This window comes from Pseudorca crassidens, chromosome 1 (assembly GCF_039906515.1).
Source record: "Pseudorca crassidens isolate mPseCra1 chromosome 1, mPseCra1.hap1, whole genome shotgun sequence".
In the NCBI taxonomy this organism is placed as follows: Eukaryota; Metazoa; Chordata; class Mammalia; order Artiodactyla; family Delphinidae; genus Pseudorca; species Pseudorca crassidens.
In genome coordinates, this window is record NC_090296.1 from 178,540,607 (window position 1) to 178,563,247 (window position 22,641).

The 22,641-nt window shown below is 38.0% G+C and overlaps 1 protein-coding gene across 3 annotated transcripts in view; it reads right to left on the minus strand.

Annotated features, from left to right (window-relative positions):
• The window catches only part of UPF2 (UPF2 regulator of nonsense mediated mRNA decay), a 211,880-nt gene that overhangs the window by 117,940 nt on the left and 71,299 nt on the right, over positions 1–22,641 (minus strand). For 2 of the 3 annotated variants that reach the window (XM_067701233.1, XM_067701243.1), the window contains exons 16-21: positions 19,816–19,955; positions 13,784–13,888; positions 13,380–13,478; positions 7,648–7,815; positions 3,436–3,577; positions 1,988–2,108 (exon numbers count right to left, since the gene is read on the minus strand). In XM_067701233.1, coding sequence (XP_067557334.1) covers positions 1,988–2,108; positions 3,436–3,577; positions 7,648–7,815; positions 13,380–13,478; positions 13,784–13,888; positions 19,816–19,955 — 775 coding nt within the window. Of the gene's footprint in view, positions 1–1,983; positions 2,109–3,435; positions 3,578–7,647; positions 7,816–13,379; positions 13,479–13,783; positions 13,889–19,815; positions 19,956–22,641 lie in introns of those variants that run through there. The other variant, XM_067701251.1, reaches the window with a different exon arrangement.

Consider the following 22,641-nt stretch of genomic DNA (forward strand, 5'->3'; position numbering starts at 1 on the left):
AAGAGAGTGTGCTGACAGAAGAGGGGGGCCCATGTGCAGAGCGCTCCAAGACAGCCACCCAGATGGCTGAACGGAGCACTGAGGCGGCCGGGCCAAGGCCAAGGTGTCAGGGAAGGGGCAGGGAGGCAGATGCACAGTGAGTGCGAGGTGAGAGAGAGCCAGCGTGGCCAGTTCCAAGTCTGGCTGCCTACAGGGCTGGAGGGAGGGAAGGAAATCAGAAAGGTAACAAAGAACTTTGAAAAACGACTGAGTAACTGGTAGCAAACTAAGAAAGGCACATCTCTGTGTTCATATACACAACTACAGCAGCATGTTTAAGCTGATACACCTGCTTTCCCATATTTTATTCCACACTCCTTGAGAAATGCTTGGTGCTTAGACTCTCCATCAATGATTTTTTAAATAAATACATGACTAGGGAAGAATTAGCTGTCAAGTACCTGGACCTGGTTTCTCAACTGGACTATAACCCTTAGAGTAAAGGCTCTGTCTTCTACTTCTGAATTTTCCATAGTGCAGGACTGAACCCATGGAAGGTGCTGGATGAAATGTAAGCTGAGGGGAGCAAATCCTACTGCAAATAGTAATTATGTAGCAAATGTCACATTTATTGATTCTGTAAAGTCACCCAAACATTGAAAAATTAGGAAACGATGCTACTGTTACAATACCTAAACTGAGAAAGGATTAGGGATTAATAGAAACAATGCTGTTCAGAGATGTCAGGCTGCAATATGGCCGGTGAAGTTGATGAAAAATGTCAAGATAAGAAAGAGGAAGCAGACATTACCAAGAACACAATGGTATATATTTAAAGCTACTCTAAGAAAATGTAAAAGGAGAAAACTAAAATTTCCATGGCCTCTTTCTTAACTTAGCCGGTTCCACGTCTTAGCACAATAAGAGGTATTATTAAAGGACTTTAATGAAGGTTGGGTAATTTAAAATAACCTAATATCTTATGCCTATTGTACATCATTTGTAACGTACATTTCTAAAAAAAAAAAATTACACTCAATAGCTGTTAAAAAACAGATCCCTAAACTGTCAATGACAAACCAATTTCCTAAATTGCAATTTGATTAGAGTTGTCTGAACATATAGTTCAAAGAAAAATGTTACCAGGAACACGAATATACTTAGTGAGTGAAGACACAGGCTGGAACATCTGTGCTTTCTCCAATGCTACTACTCTCCTCAGTGGACCATTTCTCTACCCCAGCACTCTTTTCTACACCTGCTCGCCTGTCTCCAACAACAAGGTGACAACATTTGAGGGCTGCTGTAGAGCCTCAGTCTAAATACCCCAAGGAAGACCAGTAAGAGCACAAAGCCTATGTCACTTTTGATAATAACCCAAACACAAGACAGAAAACAAAGTTGATAGGTACGGGTCTTTAGATCAGATCCCAGCAAAACTTTCAACAACTTTAAAAACAAGATGAGTGAGGTCTTAGGCAATATCTTCTATATGAAATACCTTCCAGAGTTTTAATTATTTCACATTAAGCAACTCAAGTTTAAGAAGAACTGGCATAGATCCCAGCAGGATATTTTATAATTTAAAAACAAACAAACAAAATACCTCAAAACAAACTCAATCTGCATGACTGAAAGTCTAGTAACAGGTTTTGAGTTTTTGTAAACACTATGATTACATAACACTGGCTTGAGAGATTCTAACAAAAAGCCTGTGACTTCTCTCAAACTAATCTGTAACTAGTCCTCAAAAGAGGAAACTAAAAAATCCGAAGAAGCCCACTCAGAAAAAGTGAAAGCCAAGATTGGTGTGGCTGAAATTAAGATTAAAAAACAAACAAACAATTTTATAAATAGGTTTTCTTTACTCAAATATCTACAATTCAAACACTTTTCTATTTTGCTAGTCATTGGGCCTTGATCATTAGGTATAATCCAGAACTATCTAATTTGCTCACATGGACACCATGAAAAATAGCTAAGGCAGAAATAAGAGAGACCGTCCTACCTCCCACCAGTCTTAAAGATTAGATCTGCATTAGGCGCTCCCTTTGGATGTTGGTAACGAGGCCGCCGCTCCCGATTGGTGTTTGCTGGAGCCGGCCGCTGGGCAAGAGACTGCAGCATTTCTGGAATTAGGAGCAAAACAGAAAAGGCATTTAACGTTGGTAAATGTACTCCCAAGAAGCAAATAAAACCCTACGGAGATCAAGTTTATTAGTCCTGTCAGGTAGCTGACTAAAGAAAAATAACCATTATATGGACTAAAATGATTAATAAGTACAAGAAGAGCAATCAAGAGAGGAGACATGCTCTTGAGTATCATTTAACATCCAAAGCTCCCTTTACAGTCAATGTGGCCACGACGTTAAGTGTCCTGAGGCAGTGAAACAGCGTAAGAAGCAGTTTAGTACAACAGCTATCAGCACGGTGTTTGGAGCCAGATAATATTAGCTCAAATCCCAGCTCTGCCACATACTAGCTATGCGACTTTTGGTTCAGTTTCCCTAAATGTAAAATGGGAATAATAATAAGCACTTATCTCATAGAACTGTTGTGAGGATTAAGTGATTTGATAAAGTACATAAGTGTCCGGCCACAGTAAGCACTTACACTGAGTGTTATCTACCATTATTTATTATTAAGAACATTGGGTATCAACTGAACTGGAAGAGAAGATTCTAGAAGTGGGATTTAAAGATAGAAACCTGGGACTTCCCTGGCGGTGCAGTGGTTAAGACTCCACGCTTCCACTGTAGGAGGCACGGGTTTGATCCCTGGTCGGGGAACTAAGACCCCACATGCCACGAAGCGTGGCCAAAAAAAAAAAATTAATTGATAACAAAAAAAGATAGAAAACCAACTATTTATTTATACAACAATCTCTTGCACAAAAAGCAGTCGGTGAGTATAGCACTATACAGACAGCCATGTTATGGCTCTAAAATCTGGATGCCAGGGGAATGACAAAAGGCTGATTTATGAAGTGTCAGTGGACTCTATATGTAAAGTTCCAGTTAATCCAAGTGTGCTGGGTATGTCTCTATAAAACTGGAATCCTAACTGGATGCCCGCAAATCTGAAGGAATAGAGGGTCCTCGAGACCAGGATTCTCAAGTAGACAAAAGAAATGACATTTGTTGAATAATAATTTGCTCACAGTTGACTGGCAGCATGAGGCAATTAAAACTTGGTACTACATCACTTGCAAACATAGCTCTAACAGTATAGAACCTAACTGAATTATGGGGGAAGCAAAATATGACGAAAATTACATTAGTGTTACTTTACAAAATAAGTGAGAGAAAAATGAAGACAGAATGGAATATAAAAAACAATCAACTTCTCAGGCTAAATATATACAAACATGACATGAAAAGGTGCAGAATAAAAGCTTTGATGTTCTGTACTTTAAAAGCTCAAATTTCCACTTCCATCCTGAAAAAGATTTGATACCTTGATAATCTTCTTGTTCTTGCCGTTCATTGATATCTAGTGTGAGCTTTTTCATTCTCATCCTCTCTTCCTGTTCTGCCTGTTGCTGGTTCCAATGATTTGCAGCAAGTTGGGAAGACATGGGTACATTAAGGATCTTAAACTGAGAAAAAAAAATAATAAAGAAATCACAAATGGCTTGAGAAAATCAAAGAAAAAAAGATTTCAAATAAATTAGTAAGTAGAATTAAATGAGTTTAGAAAAATAATAATCTTTCCTTCCTTAATAAGTCAATAAAGACAGCATCATCTAAGAACGTAAACAGACAACAGTGTTACTCTACTAGAGACAAACCCATTAGGGCTGGATGGGAAGTGAAAGGCCATCAAGTTCAACCTCCATCAAGTTCAACCTTTTCTGCACCCTGTTTGGGAGCACACATCTAAGCAACAGGGGATCATTTTCCACTGTACAGACCCTATTACATATGGCTAACTATCAGAAAAGGTTTTATACAGAAAGCTGTAATCTGCACCCTTTTCATTTCTACCCTCTGGAATCAGTTCTGCCCTCCTGAACTATACAGTCTAGTCCGCGTTCAGGCTTAACAGACCTTCATATTCCAAAGATAGCTGTGACACCGGAAAAGAGAAAAAGTTAATCAACTGACCAATAAGATCTATTTCTCTATTATGGGGGAGAGTTCTTATCTACGGAATGGTTTGTTTTTAGCAGGATGTCCCTGTTTCAGGACTGTTAACAAGGACTAAACTATAATAAATATATTGTGCATTTGTTTAAAACAATCAAAAAGTTCTTTAAAACATTACATAATGGCTCTATTACATTAAAACTTTTGCTTTAATGATCAAAACATTTTATTTCATTATTCTAATTCATAGACATTTAGATATAGAAAGAAACTATCAACAGTATTATTCTTTCTTTTCAACTACTTACTTCATTGGTGCAAATTTTTCTTTTCCTACTGACTACAGAAGAAAGTTATTTCTGGGCACAAATCTGGTGCACAAAGAGATCTTTCACTTAAAAACTAAAGGTTCCTATAAAGCTACACATTTCACATTTCTAAAAAAACCATTGCACCAGAAGGGCCAATACCCAAAAGCCAAATAAAGAAATAAAAATCAGAACAAAATATACTTTCTTTTTCAGACCACAAAATAACAGTGATGTTTCTTCAAATAATGTTCCTAAAATTGAACATTTTCCAAAATTCCAAATAATGTTTATGAGTTGAAAATTTACTTAATAACCAAGTACTCTGAGCTCTCATTTCATATTTGCTAACATTTTAAAAATAAAGTTCAATAAAAATGTTTCCTTAAACAAAATTTCACATTTTAAGAAATAAGGACTTCACTCCTCATTCTGAAGCTATATAGGTTACACACTATATAATCTATCCACTTTGAACCAAAAATATTTCTTCTAAAACACAGACATATGGTCCTATGTTGACCCATACAATTTAGAATTCAGGACAGCTGAAATGAATTTACCTTTCAAAGCTCCAAAGTTTCTGAAGGTAGGTTTTAATTTTATGCCTACACGTTCTGAAAAGATCAAATGGGGTGTGCAAATTCACAGGTATACTGAATTTTCATGTGTGCCTCAGAAAAGGGAGCAACGAATGAAGAAAACTGATTATTTACTGTTGTGTAATTTGATCTTCACAGAAAGATATTCCTAAGGCTCCTTTTAAATAAGAAAAATCAAGGCTCAAGAAGTGTGCCAATGTAGTACAAATGTTCAGGAGCTGTACGGGAATAGGAACCAAGGCCTACCGAACTGATGTTGCCACGTACTGCCCTTCACAATTAAAAAAAAAAACACAACTTCCTTTTTGTGCCAAGAAATCTGGTGATGAGGGGAGAGCGAGGGAGTGGAAAGGGGAAGCTGAGAGGTTTTAAAGAAAAAGAAAATGAATCAGACCTAAAATGTGGTGACTGAAATAGAAAAGTCTACTCAGAGTACTAAGTCATTCCTAGAAAAGAAAAGAAAAGCAAAAACTCTGGGCTTTGAAAATCCTGGTAACCATGGTGAACTAGCAGTTCCAAGTGCTGAGAAGAGCAATTTTACAAAGATCTCACTCCAACACCAAGTTTAGGGTCTTGATCAAAAACAAACCCTTATTTTTCTAGGGACTGGGTGGAGGATGAGGGAAAGGGGAAATGTGAGGGCTCATCTCTGGCCTGAGGGTGAGAAAGGCGGGGAAATTTCCTAAAAACTTGATAACCCTAGAACCTGCGACGGAGGAAAGTCCTATTGACTAGAAAGGAATTAGGAAGACAGTGTCTGAAAAAGATACAGCAGTGCTCGGAATCGAAGTCAAAGTTAACTATTTAAACATGACTCATGATGGAAACCCTGTTCCCAGCCCTCCATTCTGTGATCCTAACTGGTATTCAGTTTTCATATCTCAAGATTTATTTGCAGTATAGCAAAATAATGGTATACTGTACAACTTTGATCTTTTGAGTAACAAGAAATTACCTGACCAAAGCAGAGATAAAAAATTAAGGTAGGCATCATCTCCTGGAGGCTGTGCTAGGAGGGAGGAAACAGAACATCCCTGCCCTCACAGAGAACACCTCATTCCAGGTCTTCTCCGGTCACCCCCGCAGCAGCTGTCTCCCTCTCGTAGCCTCCTCCCCACCCGGTCTCTTCTATCCTCTTATCTTGCTTTATCTTCCAACACAGCACTGTCTCCAACCTGACATTACTTCTTTATTGCTGCCTCTCAATACTGGAATGAAAGCTCCCAAGAGAGGAGGGACTTGGTTGACTCCTGCATTTCTGCACATGGAACAGTACCTGGTATGTGGCAAGTCAACAATAAGTATCTGTTAAATTACTATTTAAATGAATGGGGGAGCCAGGTGCTGAACTTGTCTGTGATAAGCTGTGGTAGCCACTGTATTTCATAGACACTTCCATTAATTATAAGATGTACCATTATTTTACATACCACTAAAACAGAAAAAAATGCTGTCAATTATCCCAAGAGTGCACCAACTCTAAGAGGTGGCTTGCCTTCAGAAATATTAAAGTGTGGAATTTTTTTTTACAGAACTGGTAATATATGATGTATCCTAGAGTTGTGTCTGAGAGCCAGGCTCTATTTTCTTCAGGGCACTTTTCACTATCTGCAAATATATTATGCTGTCTCTCTCCCTCATCTGGGTTGTGCATTCACGAGGCCAGGGGCTGCATCTTGTTCATCACTGTAGCCTCACACTTAGGATGTATTTGGCACATAGTAGACAATATTTGATGAGTGAATGTATGAATCAAAGTGATAGCTTAGTAGTTGGGGAAATGATTTTGAGGGCCATCTGTGCGATAAGGGAAAGAAGGAAGAGGTAATTTAAGGAGAATGGAGGAGAAGGATTAGGGGTCAGAAAACAATGATTTTTGTTTTTTTCCCAAGAGAAATCTTGGCAAGTGAGCATTTTCTTGAGATTATCTGCCCTCACCCTCCTTTCCTTTCCCACCCTGAGCTTACACATGAAACCCTTCTACTGAAAGTCAAGGTATTTATATCTTCTAACAAATACATATGATTTAAATTTTATTTTATTTATCTGGCTGCGTCGGGTCTTCTTTGCGGCACGCAGGATCTTCGTTGCGGCATGCAGGATCTTTCGTTGTGGCACGCAGGATCTTCGTTGCGGCACGCAGGATCTTCTTTGCGGCACGCAGGATCTTCGTTGAGGCACGCAGGATCTTCGTTGCGGCATGCAGGATCTTCGTTGCGGCACGCAGGATCTTCGTTGCGGCATGCAGGATCTTTCGTTGTGGCACACAGGCTTCTCTCTAGTCGTGGCATACGGATTTTTTCTCTTCTCTAGTTGTGGCGCACAGGCTCCAGGGCTCGTGGGCTCTGTAGTTGTGGCGTGTGGGCTCCAGAGCACATGGGCTCTGTAGTTTGCAGCACGCAGGCTCTCTAGTTGAGGCGCTCGGGCTTAGTTGCTCCGCAGCATGTGGGATCTTAGTTCCCCGACCAGGGATCGAACACGCGTCCCCTGCACTGCAAGGCAGATTCTTTACCTCTGGACCACCAGGGAAGTCCCTATCACTGAATACTTTAAATGTTTCCAGTCTTTCCCCTTGTAAGCAAAAGATAATTTAGAACCTATAAAACAAAGTTACTGCTTACACTTGATAACTAACAACCAACTGTGAATACAGGGTGGACAGATTCTTACCTGCTGTTTATTGCCTTTTCTGGTTAACATGACAAATGGCATCGTATCTGCAGACTCTGTCTCTCCCTCCCCACCACCGAGTGGGGGCCCTTTCCTCAGCTGGCTTTTGAGATGCAAGGGAATGGCAACATCAAGTTGGTGCACTTTAACAGATTCGCCACTTCGTTGCTTAAAGACAGAAATGAAAAAATGTAAATAACCCAATACATTGCAAACAATTCCTTCAGTGCTATATTTCTTAGAGCAAACACTAGGGCCAAGTCGTCTTTCTGAAACCACAGAGCCATCCCCCACCTCCAAACCCTTACACACGCCCTGGAAGAACCATATGATTTGGCTCCTATTGATGGCTCTAGCCTCTCCCAAGCTCAAACAATGCTGTAGGTTCTACTGTTTCCCTGTTCCTTGAGTGCACTTGTCCTCTCATTCACACTCATGGCACACATGTTCCTCTGTAGTTATCATAGGCCATAACTGCCTGCTTATCCATGAGACGTCCCACCTGACTGATGGGGTTCATCACTGAACCCTTTCCCTGGCATTCTGTGGTGGTGCTTTACACACAGCAGGTGCCCAATTAATATTTAAGAGTGAATGGAATCAATTAATGTTCAGATTAACTTCTTGCTTATTAATATCAATTACTTTTAGCATTCACACTGGATTTATCAACCAATTATTTAAACAAACCTTCACCAATGCCTTACATGTTAGGCTTGGAGATACGAATATTAAAAAGATAGTCTCTACCCTCAAAGAGCTCATAAACTTGTTAAGTAAGAGAGAGAAATAAATTAATTACGATTCATCTGGGTTGTATATAACGTGTGTTGGGGATGGAGTGACCACACAGGCCTAGCTAGAGTGGGTGGGTGCTGAGATTTCACAAAAGGTCGAACGAAAATGGGACATTTGAGAACATTAAGACTTCACATGACTTCTTCCAAGCAGATGGTAAAAGAGCAGTTTGGGGGATATGGAGGGAATTTAGGCAGGGGAAGAATAGGTGCAAAAGCAAGGATGTGAAACAGCAGGTGCATTTAGGGAACTGCAAATAATTTTCTAAGTCTGATGAATGGAGCACGAATGAGAAAAGAGCGGAACATGACTCTTCAAAGCTAAGAAGGTAATGCCGAAAGGCCATAAAGGTGTTAAAACTGCTTAACTGCTATGTAAATAGTCTCTTGATATAGGTGCCATATATGCAAGAGACTTGCAAATCAAGCAAAATGGTAATAAAGGTGTAAGGTTTTATTGTTTTGTTTTTTTGCGGTACGCGGGCCTCTCACTGCTGTGGCCTCTCCCGTTGCGGAGCACAGGCTCCGGATGCGCAGGCTCGGCGGCCACGGCTCATGGGCCCAGCCGCTCTGTGGCATGTGGGATCTTCCCGGACCGGGGCACGAACCCGTGTCCCCTGCATCGGCAGGTGGACTCTCAACCACTGCGCCACCAGGGAAGCCTGGTTTTATTGTTTTGATTTTTAAGTTCCAATTTCTTACAATTTGCTTAAAGTTCTCCCAGGTTCATAAGATTTATCAAGACTTTTTATCAATACTTAAAATTTGAAAGAATCATGTTAGATGAATCTTGATTTGTAAATTATCTTTCTTTCCTGATTACAAAATTAACATGCTCTTTTCATAAACTATTTCAATACAAAAATATATTACCGGGCTTCCCTGGTGGCGCAGTGGTTAAGAATCCACCTGCCAGGCAGGGGAAAATGGGTTCGAGCCCTGGTCTGGGAAGATCGCACATGCCGCAGAGCAAATAAGCCTGTGCACCACAACTACAGAGCCTGCGCTCTAGAGCCCGCAAGCCACAGCTACTGAGCCTGCGTGCCGAAACTACTGAAGCCCGCGCGCCTACAGCCAGTGCTCCACAACAAGAGAAGCCACTGCAATGAGAAGCCCACGCACCGCAACGAAGAGTAGCCCCCACTCACTGCAACTAAAGAAAGCCTGTGCACAGCAAAGACCCAACGCAGCGAAAAATAAATTAATTAATTAAAAAAAATATATATATATTACCAAGTGCGTCCATACCAATCCCTCCAGTTACCTCCCTCAGCCCGACTCCTATTAACAATGGGTCATGTCCTTCCAGATTTTTTTCTTGCATATATATACATATATAAACATACACTATATACACATATAAACAGGAGCAACCATGATGCATATTATTCTATACTAAACATACATGTTTTTCTTCTTTTTGATTCAATATCTTGGGCATCTAGTTGAATATATACAGAGCTAATTATAGGGGTGTGTCTTATTTATTTTATTGGTCCTCTATTGATAGACAGCTTAGACTTTTTTTTCTATTACAATGTCACATCTTTGTGACATTATATTTAACTTCATGCACTTGAGAGACTATTATTAAGGGTACATTTTTAGATCAAATGGCATGCCCATCTGACAGGTTTACCAAATTTTCTCTAAAAAACAATGGACTCATTTACCCTTACCACATATAGATGTTTGCCCACACTTAACACAATAGATACAGTCACTTTTTAAATCTTAATATCTGATGATCTGATAAAAAGGCCCTTCTTAGTTTGCTTATCTTTTGATTGTCAGTGAGCTTTAGCACGATTTTGCATATTCTTTTCAACAACAACAAAATGAGTCATTCATCTTTTCTCATTAGTTTGTATGATCTCTTTGGTATAGTAGAGATACTGACTTGTGTTGTGTCGGCTATAGACTCCCCCGCCCCACCCCCGCCCCGGTTTGTTATTTCTTAAAGGTTTTTATGGCATTCTGTGCTGGAAAGTAATGCAACAAATGGTTGATAAGAGACTACACCACTCACTACCCTTTCACCTTAAGCAAGATTTTGGCTTTCCAAGCCTATTTCTTTAAGTGAAACATGGGAATATGAACAGCATCAACAGCACTGTATGAAGAATAAATGTAAAGTCTTAATCCAGTGTTCAACAGTCTTCACAATGATTAAGATTTTTTGAGAGATTTGCAATTAATTCTGGTGTGGAAATAAAACAGAAATCCAGCTTTATTTTTATTGACCATTTGTTGAATACACCATTTTCCCTCAACTGATGTGAAATGTTAACTTCATCATGATTAAACTGCCATGTTCTGAGGTCTATTCTGGACTCTCCTCTGTTTGATTAATCTATCTATTCCTGCAACAACCTATAACTCTATGTATATCTTGTATCTCAACTCACCCTTCATTTTCTACAAGTCTCCTAGCTTTTCTCTTTGTTCTTACAGATGCTTTTAGGAATAATTTTGTTAAGTTCACGCTGCATTCATGTCCCTGTTCTTCTCTCCCCCAACCCCCACCCCATCCCCAAATGCCCCCCATGGGACAGAATTAGGACTGCATGAAATTTAAGGATCTGATTCATGAAGAGTCAATGTCTTCACGATACTGCATCTTCCTATGATTTTTAGCAAAAGAAAGACATCTGTACAACTGTTTGTTTGGGGTATTTGATAATGATTTAAAATCAGTGCCTAACAGAGGATGAAGTTTTCTCCAGTACATAAACACAAATGCAAAAATGTGAATTCAAAGTTTCCTCCTCTCTGATCACATCCTCACATCCTTCCAGATCACTTCTTCAAGAGTGCTCAATAAGCAATGATCACTGGACCACATCAAAAGCTCCCATTCCTCTGACTTCCTCAGCTTTTCTACCTTATTTCTAAATGTTGGGCTCCTCAGGGAGGAGGAGGGAGCTGAACCTGAACCTGCTCCTCTTCTGTCTCCACACTCTACATCTGGGTGAGTCAGTTATTGCCATGGCTTTAAATATGCTCTAACAACCGCTCCATTTGTGTTTCTCTTCTGATTTCCAGACATTCCCACCGACACCTCACAGGCTCCTCAAACTTAACAAGTGGAACTTGGGCTCACTCTCCCGTTTCCTGTCAGAGACCAGCCAGTGGCCTCAAAGCTAAAAGAGTTGAGTGTCGTCTTTGACTCCTTGGGCCCCACACACCGCTTATCTAATCAAGCACCAAATAAATCCAGTTCACTCTACCTCCTAAACAGTTTTCAAATCCAGACTTCTGTCCGTGTGCCCTGCCACTCCCCTAGACAGATGGCCATCATCTCTCACCTGAGTTACCACCACAGCCTTCTAACCACCCCCCTGGTTAGTCTCCCTGCTTTCAGTCCTATCCCAGTCTGAACCAGCTCCTTAAAGGACCAGGCCACTCCCAATTACCTGTTCTCATGCTGTGATCCACCCACAGACCGTGTTCTATTAATACTGGCCTTTTTTAAGTTTTTCAAACACAAGTTCTTTTCTGCTTCAGGACCTCTGACACACTGTTTTCACGTTACCCTAATTTTTCACCCAGATGACTCCTCTGTACCTGTCTTGTCTAAAAGTCATGCTCTCAGAGACGCCTTCTCTGATCATCTTATCTAAAGAAGGCCCTTCCTTTACTCTCTACCAAAGCGTCCTTTTAGTTCCTTAGCACTTATAATTTGAAATTACATATTTGTGGTTAAGTATCTACCTCCCCCATAAAAGTACATTCCCTGAGAGCAGGAACCAGGTCTGTTTTTATTTACTACTTTATACTAAGCCTGAACAGTGGTAGTCACACAGTAGGCCCAATAAATACTTGCTAGACGAATGAATGAGTAAATCGCTACTGACTCATGTAAGATAGGAAAAACTTCTTTAAGGAGTAAACTGTTTACTACCTCGTCAAAGGGATTATAATGATTATGTTTTATTTGATGATATGTGCTCCTAAATGACATGAATATGAGGTTTGTTTCATAAAGTAAGAGTTTTCTAGATGTATGAAGAAATCTTAATATATGTAGGAAGAAGCAAATTGGCCTGTACTGCTAATTTATACATTATCATAGCTTCTGACCTTACTATCATCAATGAAAGTAAAATCCAGTATTTCTTCTCTAAAGGATTATTCCATCGGCATCTACTCCATAACATCCTCTATCTTAAAAATAACCCTCCTCTTTTAACTCTGACCTTCTCTAGCTACATCCCCATTTCTTTTCCCTTTCTAGAAAACGTCTCAAGTCAGCTCTACCTGTATCCAGTATTTTCACTTCCTCCTTTTCCGTTTCCCACTGAGCCCACACTCCATGGGGCTTTCACCTACCATTCCAACAAAAGCCCTCTTCTTAAGTCACCAAAGGTTAAAACAATAGCTATATATAGGGCTGAAGTAAACAGTCCATGGGATTTTCCCTCTAACTACAGAAAAACATAATTACCTAAATCACTGGGAAGATGGAGCTTTTTATAAAATCTAGTATCTTAATATCATGAATACATTAAATAATGAACATTTCTTTAAATATCAAATGACCAATTTCCTCTAGATATTTATATACAAGTTATTCAAATTATAAATCAAAGTTAAGAATTTACTAAATTAAATTTCCCCAAATATTTATCTTCTGCAGTTTGACTCCTAAACAAACTGCAAGTGAAGTGTTTTAGAAATAGAGATATGACTTCAGAGAGAAAAGGCGGAGGGTGATACAATGAAGTCACTCTGTTCCAAGTATTATTACATTTTTTCCATCTATTTTCAAAGAAATGTGACAAATCAGGATGTGGGATGCCAGAAGTATTGGCAGCTTCAAACTGTCTAACTTAGAAAGAGCTGCTGCAGAAGTAAATGTTTAGGTAGGAAACACAATCAAATGTGCTGCAGTATTTTGTATTGAATACTTTGGATAAGAGCAACAGTTAATACCTGAAGATTTTCTAGCATCATTTTATCCAGAGCTTGAATGAAGTCCTCATCTTCTACACAAGGTACATGTTTGAGTCCACCTCCTTTAATCATTACCTCCTTATAAAAACAGAATAGAAGAATTCAGACCAGAAATTCTAACTGTAATGTTTTGTATGGCAGAACCTTTTGTATTGATAACTTTTTCAACATAACTCAAGGAATGAGTGAGCAATATAACATTATTATATATTCAAAGAACTTGTTAATAAAGAAAAGTATTTAGATAGGAAAACAACTTAAAAATGAATTTCCAAAGAAACATTATTTCAATTATCACAAAAAACTAAAACTTCAGTGGCTAAAATTGAAATACTATGAAAATAATGCACAATTTCAAAAAGTGAATTTTCAGCCATACGTACAGTATTTTCTTCATCAGTTTCATTCTCCTTATTTGAATCCGTGAGGTAATCTGTATTCTCTTCCTCTTCTTCCTCCCCTTCATCGTCATCATTATCAGAACCCTCCTGAAATTAACATTTGTAGAAGATTAAAACATTTTGAAAAACATTACTACTTTTACATGCCTTAAAAAGATGTTAAAATTTCTGTATAATTGTTTATTATTCTCTGGTTTCAGCCTTTTATGCAGTCTGCCTAGAATGGTAGGGCGAAGTCAGCTGGCAACATGTACTACATACCAGTAGCTGAAAACCCATTTCACATTTTCCACTGATCTAGTAATACAAAGATCCTTTGTTGAAACTCTTCCTTGAATTCCACAAGGAAGGAGTTTCCTGAACCTTTTGTTATTTTTCTCCTCCCTAACTTGAGACTGATTTTCTCATAGTAGTTCTTTAATACCCATCTAACTCTGCAATGAAAACTGACAATTCAAATTTAACATTGTTACCATTTGAAAGCAATGACACTACATTTTATAAAGCACCTCACTGTATAAAGCACCTCAGTTTAGAAAGTGCTCTCACAGCATTTTGTTTGCTCTACCTAATTCTGAAGAAGAATGGATAAGCTTTATGGTCCTCATTTTTATATGTGAAAAAACTAAGGCTCAGAAAAGTTAAGTGGCTTGCCCAAGGACACGTGCTTTATTTATTAAGCATAGGAGATAGACATTCTGACTCCCCTTGCTGGTGGCTTTCAAGTACTACATCTCTCCATCCTCTCCTGTCAGTACCCCCAGCATCCTTTTCTCTCAGCCAAAATTCCTTTCAAACGGAAGATTGGGCAGAACTCCAGTGAATTTTCAAAGAGGCACAAAAAAACCAAAACTATAACCATAACCAAAACCAAAAAAACCCCAACCACACAGGGGCAGCATTCCATCTGAGTATCCTTCCAACACAATTCACTCCCACTCTGTTCCATAAAAGTTTTTTTTTAAAAGACTACACTAAACCCAGCTGCTTCTCGTTGTGCCAAGAGAAATAAAGTGAATGAGAAATAATTCCTAAGAGAAAACAAATGATTTAAATTTGTTATAACACTTCTAGTATACACAGAAATTGATTTTAAAAATCCAAACAGTGCATTATTACTTACATAGAGACATTTGAAAACTTTTAGAATTTCTGAAGTGGAAATAGTTGAGGAAAATACAGAAAGGCATTAACTTTTTTTTCAAATGCATTAACCTCTTTTGACATAATTCTATAATTCAAATTTAAATTTGCAATAGAAATGCTCTTAAATTGGCCCTTGGAAAAAATTAATCATTTCTTAACACTTGAAAGATGCTTCCTATTCAAAAACTAAGCTAAAACGCATTAACTCTTTTCTTTCACCATTTTTTATATTGCTCAGGCAAAATAAAACGGATTAACTTTTGAAATTAAAATGCTGAACAAGAAATCTCCCTGTCCTAATCCCATGGTCATAATAACCTGTGAGGTGAGGAAGTCAACAGACCACATGAGCTGGTAAGGAAAGCAGGTGGTCAGCACAGCACAAGTCAAACTGTCCAAGTTCAAATGCTGGCTTGCTAGGACCTGGGGCAAATAATTAACGTATCTGTGCCTTATTTATCACCTAATTCATAGGGTGCCAAGAGAAATGGTAATATGAACACAATGACCATGCTCAATAAATATTATTGCTATTACAATAATAAATCTTGTACTTTCTCTAAAATGCTGCAGAAAATTAGAATTTTAGCAGCAGAACATTTACTTCATCTTTAAAGTTACTTTTAATTTACCCAGCTGATACTGAGAAGAAAATATTCTGGTTGTTACGTGCTAAGAATAACTTCAAAAGGCCATATGGAGCTTGGAAGAGTTGTGGACCAAGCTGGAAAAGAAGAGTACAACTTTCCTGAAGAGTTCCACTCCAGCCCTGTTCTTTCTCAGTCGAGGCAAATATTTACAGAATATCCTACATTGTTCTTACTACTTTATAATCGACCCATCTTCTCTCTTTAAAAATGTGGGCTTCCCTGGTGGCGCAGTGGTTGAGAGTCCGCCTGCCGATGCAGGGGACACGGGTTCGTGTCTCGGTCCGGGAAGATCCCACATGCCGCGGAGCGGCTGGGCCCGTGAGCCATGGCCGCTGAGCCTGCGCGTCCGGAGCCTGTGCTCCGCAACGGGAGAGGCCACAACAGTGAGAGGCCCGCATACCACAAAAAAAAAAAAAAAAAAAAAAAAGTTCTCCTCCCTATGTTTGGAGGGTACTGGTGGGAAAGGATGGTCTCGGGTGGGAGAACAAACAATTCCAACTCCATTTCCTTAAAGTAAACCAACGATTCCTTTCAATTCTCCTCCCAGACAAGGCTCATGAGTCATCCTATTGAACATTTTGTTTTTCCACTTAGGAAACACACATATATTATGTATAATGTCCACTTTGCAACTGGAAAAGAAATAGTTAAAATGATACAATTTTAAAAATTATAAAGTTCACTTCTGAAAAGGAGAAAATGCGTTTAGAGGAGAAAATATAATACAACTATTCAAATGAGAAATTTATAGGAAAATGAGCCACTCTTTAATGTCATATTTACTGAGGATGTTTAATTTATTAGATTCTTTATCTAATTAGTGCAGTAGCAAAATGCAAAGACAGCCATAAGATTAGTCTAAAAACACAAAATGGAAATACTCTCTCATTTCCTTTTGTTGTTATAAAGTGCTTAATAAGCCAATTTAAATTATATAATTGAATGTTTCTACGACAAACTCATTTTTTAAAAAAGCAATATAGGGACTTCCCTGGTGGCGCAGTGGTTAAGAATCTGCCTGCCAGTGCAGGGACACGGGTTCGAGCCCTGGTCTGGGAAGATCCCACGTGCCGCAGAGCAACTAAGCCCTGTGTCACAACTACTGAGCCCGTGTGCCACAACTACTGAAGCCCACATGCCTACAGCCCATGCTCCACAAGAGAAGCCACTGTAATGAGAAGCCCACACACTGCAACAAAGAGTAGCCCTCGCTCGCCACAACTAGAGAAAGCCTGCATGTAGCAACGAAGATGCAACAAGGCCAAGAATTAATTAATTAATTATTTTTCTTTTTTAAAAAAAGGAATATAACAATGTCCATCTCTTACATAGAAATCAATTATAGAAACATATTCCAGTTCTAAATTTTTATCAATTTATTTATATCTACTTTAGGGGAGTGGTCAGGTTGGAAAGAGAAAGTGCTGGCAATACTGTATTGTATATTTGAAATTTGCTAAGAGTAAATCTTAAAAGTTCTCATCACACACAGAAAAGAAACATTTGTAACTATATGAGGTGATGGATGTTAACTAAGCTTATTACAGTAATCATTTCTCTCTCTCTCTCTCTCTCTATATATATATATATCAAATCATTATGTTATATGTACACCTTAAACTAATACAATGTTATAGCAATTATATCTCAATAAAACGGGGGGAAAAAGTGGTAGCAAAATAACAACACAAAGGTGTATTTCTACTGCCCATAAATGCTAACCAATTATAAAAACCATACATTATTATTTATGCTGCCTTTTACACAATAATTCATTTTTAACTAACAGCAAAGCTACTTGCTATGCAGTCAAATCATACGAAATGTTCATTAATAGCTACAGACCTTCAGGGCTAAAAAAAAAAAAAAAAGACAGGGATTTCTACTTCTAACTATAGAAAATCTTAATTACCTTAAATTATTGGTCATTTTTCAAAATTAATTAATTTATTTATTTTTGGCTGTGTTGGGGCTTCATTGCTGCACGTGGACTTTCACTAGTTGCAGTGAGCGTTATGGTGCACAGGCTTCTCATTGCAGTGGCGTCCCTTGTTGCAGAGCACAGGCTCTAGGCACGTGGGCTTCAGTAGTTGTGGCATGCGGGCTCAGCAGTTCTGGCTCGCGGGCTCTAGAGCACGGGCTCAGCAGTTCCGGCTCGCGGGCTCTAGAGCACAGGCTCAGTAGTTGGGGCGCATGGGCTTAGTTGCTCCTCGGCATGTGGGATCTTCCTGGACCAGGGCTCAAACCCATGTCCCCTGCACTGGCAGGCGGATTCTTAACCACTGCGCCACTAGGGAAGTCCCTATGGGTCATTTTTCTTTCACACTAAATGAAGCTTTTTAAAAATCCAGTTTATGAATCTCTCTTATGAATGCCTTAAATAATTTACATTCCTTTATACATTAAACAACCCATATCCTCTAAACATTTGTATTCTATTTACTCAAGTAAATCAAAACTTAAAAATTTAATAAATCAAATTTCCACAAAACATTTAAATATTGATTATAAATTTAAACTTTTAAAATATTTAATTAAAATCACACTTCTAAATTATCACACTCTCCTAAATGCTTTTAGAACCCAAGAGTCACAAAGAAACCATACACATGATATCATAATTATAAGCTTACAAAGTGAAAAAGTGCTAATTCCATGGTTTAAATTTTATATTCATCAGTATTTTATTGTTATTCTTATTCATCCTGCTTTTCATTTTCTTAACTTTCTAATTTAAATATATATTAATGTAGACAGAATAGCATAAGGAACCCTTACCCATTACACAACTGAACAATTATTAACTAATGGTCAGGTTATAGCTTCTTGTATATCCCTAACTCATTGCCCAGTCTACTTCCAGGTTATGAAGCAAACCCCAGATACTCTATTGTTTTAGGTGGAATTTTTAAAACTTAAGCAGCTTTAGAAGAAAAAAGGAACGAATTAAGACTATTAGGTTGAATTATATGTGAAAATGACATTTTGGTAGGTCCGAAATGGTAGAACAGTCATTTCATATGGTTTGTCCTAACAGAGTTGTAAAAACAAAAGGGCACGCTGATGATTATGGTACATGATGATTTTCAGATTTCCTATACTATCAGATCTGGGAAAAAGCAAAGTTATTAACATCTAGTCCATAATTTTTTCATAAAATCTATAGGTTAAAAAGTCCACACTCAAAAGTGAGATTAAGGGTACTTCCTGGTGACCCAGTGGTTAAGACTCTGTGCTCCCACCACAGGGGGCACAGGTTCAATCCCTGGTTGGGGAACTTAGATCTCACATGCTGCACGGTGTGGCCAAAAAAACAAAAGTGAGATTAAGATGCATAGCAGATCGGGACTTTCCCAGTGGCGCAGTGGTTAAGAATCTGTCTGCCAATGCAGGGGACACGGGTTCGAGCCCTGGTCCAGGAAGATCCCACATGCCACGGAGCAACTAAGCCCGTGCGCCACAACTACTGGGCCTGCGCCCTAGAGCCCGCAAGCCACAACTACTGAAGCCCGTGTGCCTAGAGCCCATGCTCCACAACAAGAGAAGCCACCGCAACGAGAAGCCCGCGCACCGCAACAAAGAGTAGCCCCCGCTCGCTGCAACTAGAGAAAACCTGCGCACAGCAACAAAGACCCAACGCAGCCATAATTAAATAAATAAAATTTTTTAAAAAGAAACATAGCAGATCAAACAATTTTTTGTCTTCAAATTGCTTATTAAATAAAAATCCTAACCATAATGATGGATACATGTCATTATACTTTTACCTAAACCCATACAAAGTACAACACCAAGAGTCAACTGTAATGTAAATAATGGACTTAGGGTGATCACGATGTGTTGCTATAAGGTTCATCAGTTGTAACAAATGTACCACTTTGGTGGGGGATGTTGACAATGGGGGAAGGTTGTGTGAGTAGGTACGAGCAGGTGACATATGGGAAATCTCTGTATCTTCCCCTTAATTTTGCTGTGAACTTAAAACTGCTCTAAAAAAATGGTAATTTTTTAAAATCCTATGATCAGTATTTTCTTACTTGTAAAAAAAAAAACTCTTAATTAATCCAGCAGTTTTATAATAGACATATACTACTAGTTACATGTACTCTAATAAAACTAAAGAGGAGATCTTATTTTATACATTAAAGAAAATATTGGCTCATATAATCAAAATACTCTTACAAATGTACCTATTTTGCTATAAATAAAAGTCATCACCTCTTCCTCTGGCTCATTCACTTCACTTTCATTTCCAGATTGTTCCTCTGTTTCAGCTCCTCCTTCTTCTTCTTCTTCATCCTCTTCAAGATTTTCTCCTTCTGTCATAGAATCTTTTGAGTCTTTGTCATTTACTAGGCCTTGAAGTGAGGAGAAAGTAGAAAAAGACATAAAAAAAAAAGATAAAGGCAAGTTTTCGACAGTGAGTATTACACCACTTAAAGTATGTATTAAGATAATTCAATAGCCATGTTCTCAGAATAAAATAAGAACAGAATTTAAAACTATTTTGAGAACCATTTAAAAAACTTAATTAGATCTTTATTTCAACAAAGGAGCACTGATACATTTCTTAACCACTAGCCAAAAAAAAAAATTTTTTTTTCCCTTTCTCAGAGCTTCAAACTGTTTATCTCAGTCTCAGATGAACAAAGGCAAACAGTAGCAGCACATAAGGTGCAGCTTCAGCCACATACAATGCAACCTTGGTCACACTTTTTATCAAATGATATTTCAAGAATCTCTAAAAACTCAATGATATAATAAAATTGCATCGCTTTAATGGAGAAGTCACATTTGACTATCAATTTGAATGTCTGCAAATTAAGACTGAGGGAAAGAGGCAAAGCTATATGGTGACACATCTAACAGCTGTGTCACCAAAGAGCTTGTTTTTTCCTTCAGTAACAGCGTGTTCCTCCAAAGGGAATTCCCTGGCTTGAATCTCCTTCCTCCTCCTCATGTTCATCCACATTTTGCTGCCTAGTCAATTCTTTTTTATTGTCATTTGAGTTCCAAACTACTCTCTACTTTCAAGATGCACATACCATGGTCTCATCTGATCCGACTTTTCCCCACGCTCCCTAGTCCTAATCAAGCCTTTTCCTGTAGTTGGGGTAGATTCTTCTGTGTCACAAAGTACACTACCTTGCGTTCGTGATCATCAAATTGCTTCTCCATAGAGAATATCGTTCAATATGCACTTTCAAATCCTATACATTCTTCAAATTCAGTCTAAGTTTCACTTCCTGCATAAACTCACTGAGTACTACTTTTCCTCCTACTTACTCTAAAGCACTTGGAGAACTGATCACAGCACTTTACATTTAAAGATACACCATGTAATGGTTTTTCTAATGATTTCAATACATGTTACATCAGATTATAAGAGCCTTGAGAACAAAAATCTTTTTTTATATATTCAAAACTCATTAGAGGCCATATATTGATAAATACACAGTAGGTGTTTAGTAAATACTTGTTTATTCACAGAATCTTAGACAATTAGAGCAGACAGAAACTTTAGTGACGATGTGATTTAACCCTTTCATTTTATGAGGTATACTGAAGCCCAGAAAGTTTGAATAACTAACACAACCAACAAAAACAAAAAATTACTCCAGTGTCTTAAGTCTAACCAATTAAGAACTGACAAAAACACAGATGTACAGAGTGATGAAAGTAGGTACATTCAAGTTTGGAAATTTAAAAAAAAAAAAATTGAGAAAAGATGGATAAAGCTCAGAGAGATCTGTTTTAAAAGAAAAATAATACTGAGGGGAAAAACTGCTATGTCAGATTGAGATACCATTAACTTACTATTTTATTTATTTATTTATTTATTTGGAATTTCAGAAGCAATATATTGGGCTTTTATGTTATCAAAGGCAAAAAATTAAAAGTCAGGACTATATAAATCTAAGCACTCTCAATAAAAATATCACAGTGCTGATAAACTCACATAGCCTAATATACCATTATACCTTTTTTATAGCCACTTTAAAATACGTGTCACGGGAAGAACTCTAATGGATAAGTAGCTTTGTTTTGATAGCTAATCTAATTTGTAAGGAAAATCCTACTATTTCTAACATATTTTCATTTGCATTGCAAGTTAGTTTCAAAAGCAGTTTATAAATATATTTTGCATTTGCTAAGCTGTATAATAAACCGTTCAGTTGCTGACCTCTAGGACACTGTCAATCTAAAATAAACAATGCAGATAAAAATGTACAAAGGACATACGGTTAATAAAACGTAAAATCTAGACAGTAAAATATTTAAAATGTGGGTCAGAATTAAGTGTACTTGGGGACCAAAATCAAATACTGTTCTCTTGAATTTGAGCTGCTTGGTGCCTCAGTTTTCCTGCTCATAACAGACAGAGTAATAATTGTGATACTCCCTTTCAAATGGTTTTCATTTGTATTTCTCTGCTCACTAGACATGCTGAGCATTTTCCCCACATACTTAATATGTCAGAAAGAGCAGTCTTTGAATTCTGGCTCGATTGTTAACCTAGTATTTTGATTTGGGCTTTACACAACTCACTTGTCAAATATGAACAACATTACCTTCCACTTTAATTTTGGCAAACTGGAAGTACTCAATAAAAATACCAACTCTTCCCTGCCCTCCCTCATTTGATTATGTTATGTTCATCTATCTGTTGTGTATCAATTTGCCTGTGTTCTTTATGTAAGTGATAATAACCTGGCACAGAAACTATTTTCACTTCAATCTTAGTTATTTCTTTCATCGCACAAAAGTTTTAAACACCCAAATCTGCCAACATATGTGTGCTTTCTTGCATCATTTTAAAATTTAGGAAAATTACCACCTCTCCAAATATCTGATGATCAGATCTATTTTTAACTTTTAGAAAATAAATATTTAACTCCTCAATCCATCTGGAGTTTGATGACATAAGATGTGGCTTTATATCAATTTTCCCCCTAAATGCTCACCTGTTGTTCTTATCCTACTTTTAAGATTCCTATTTCGTCATACACTAAATTGTTTTGTATTTAATTGGGGCAACTTCTG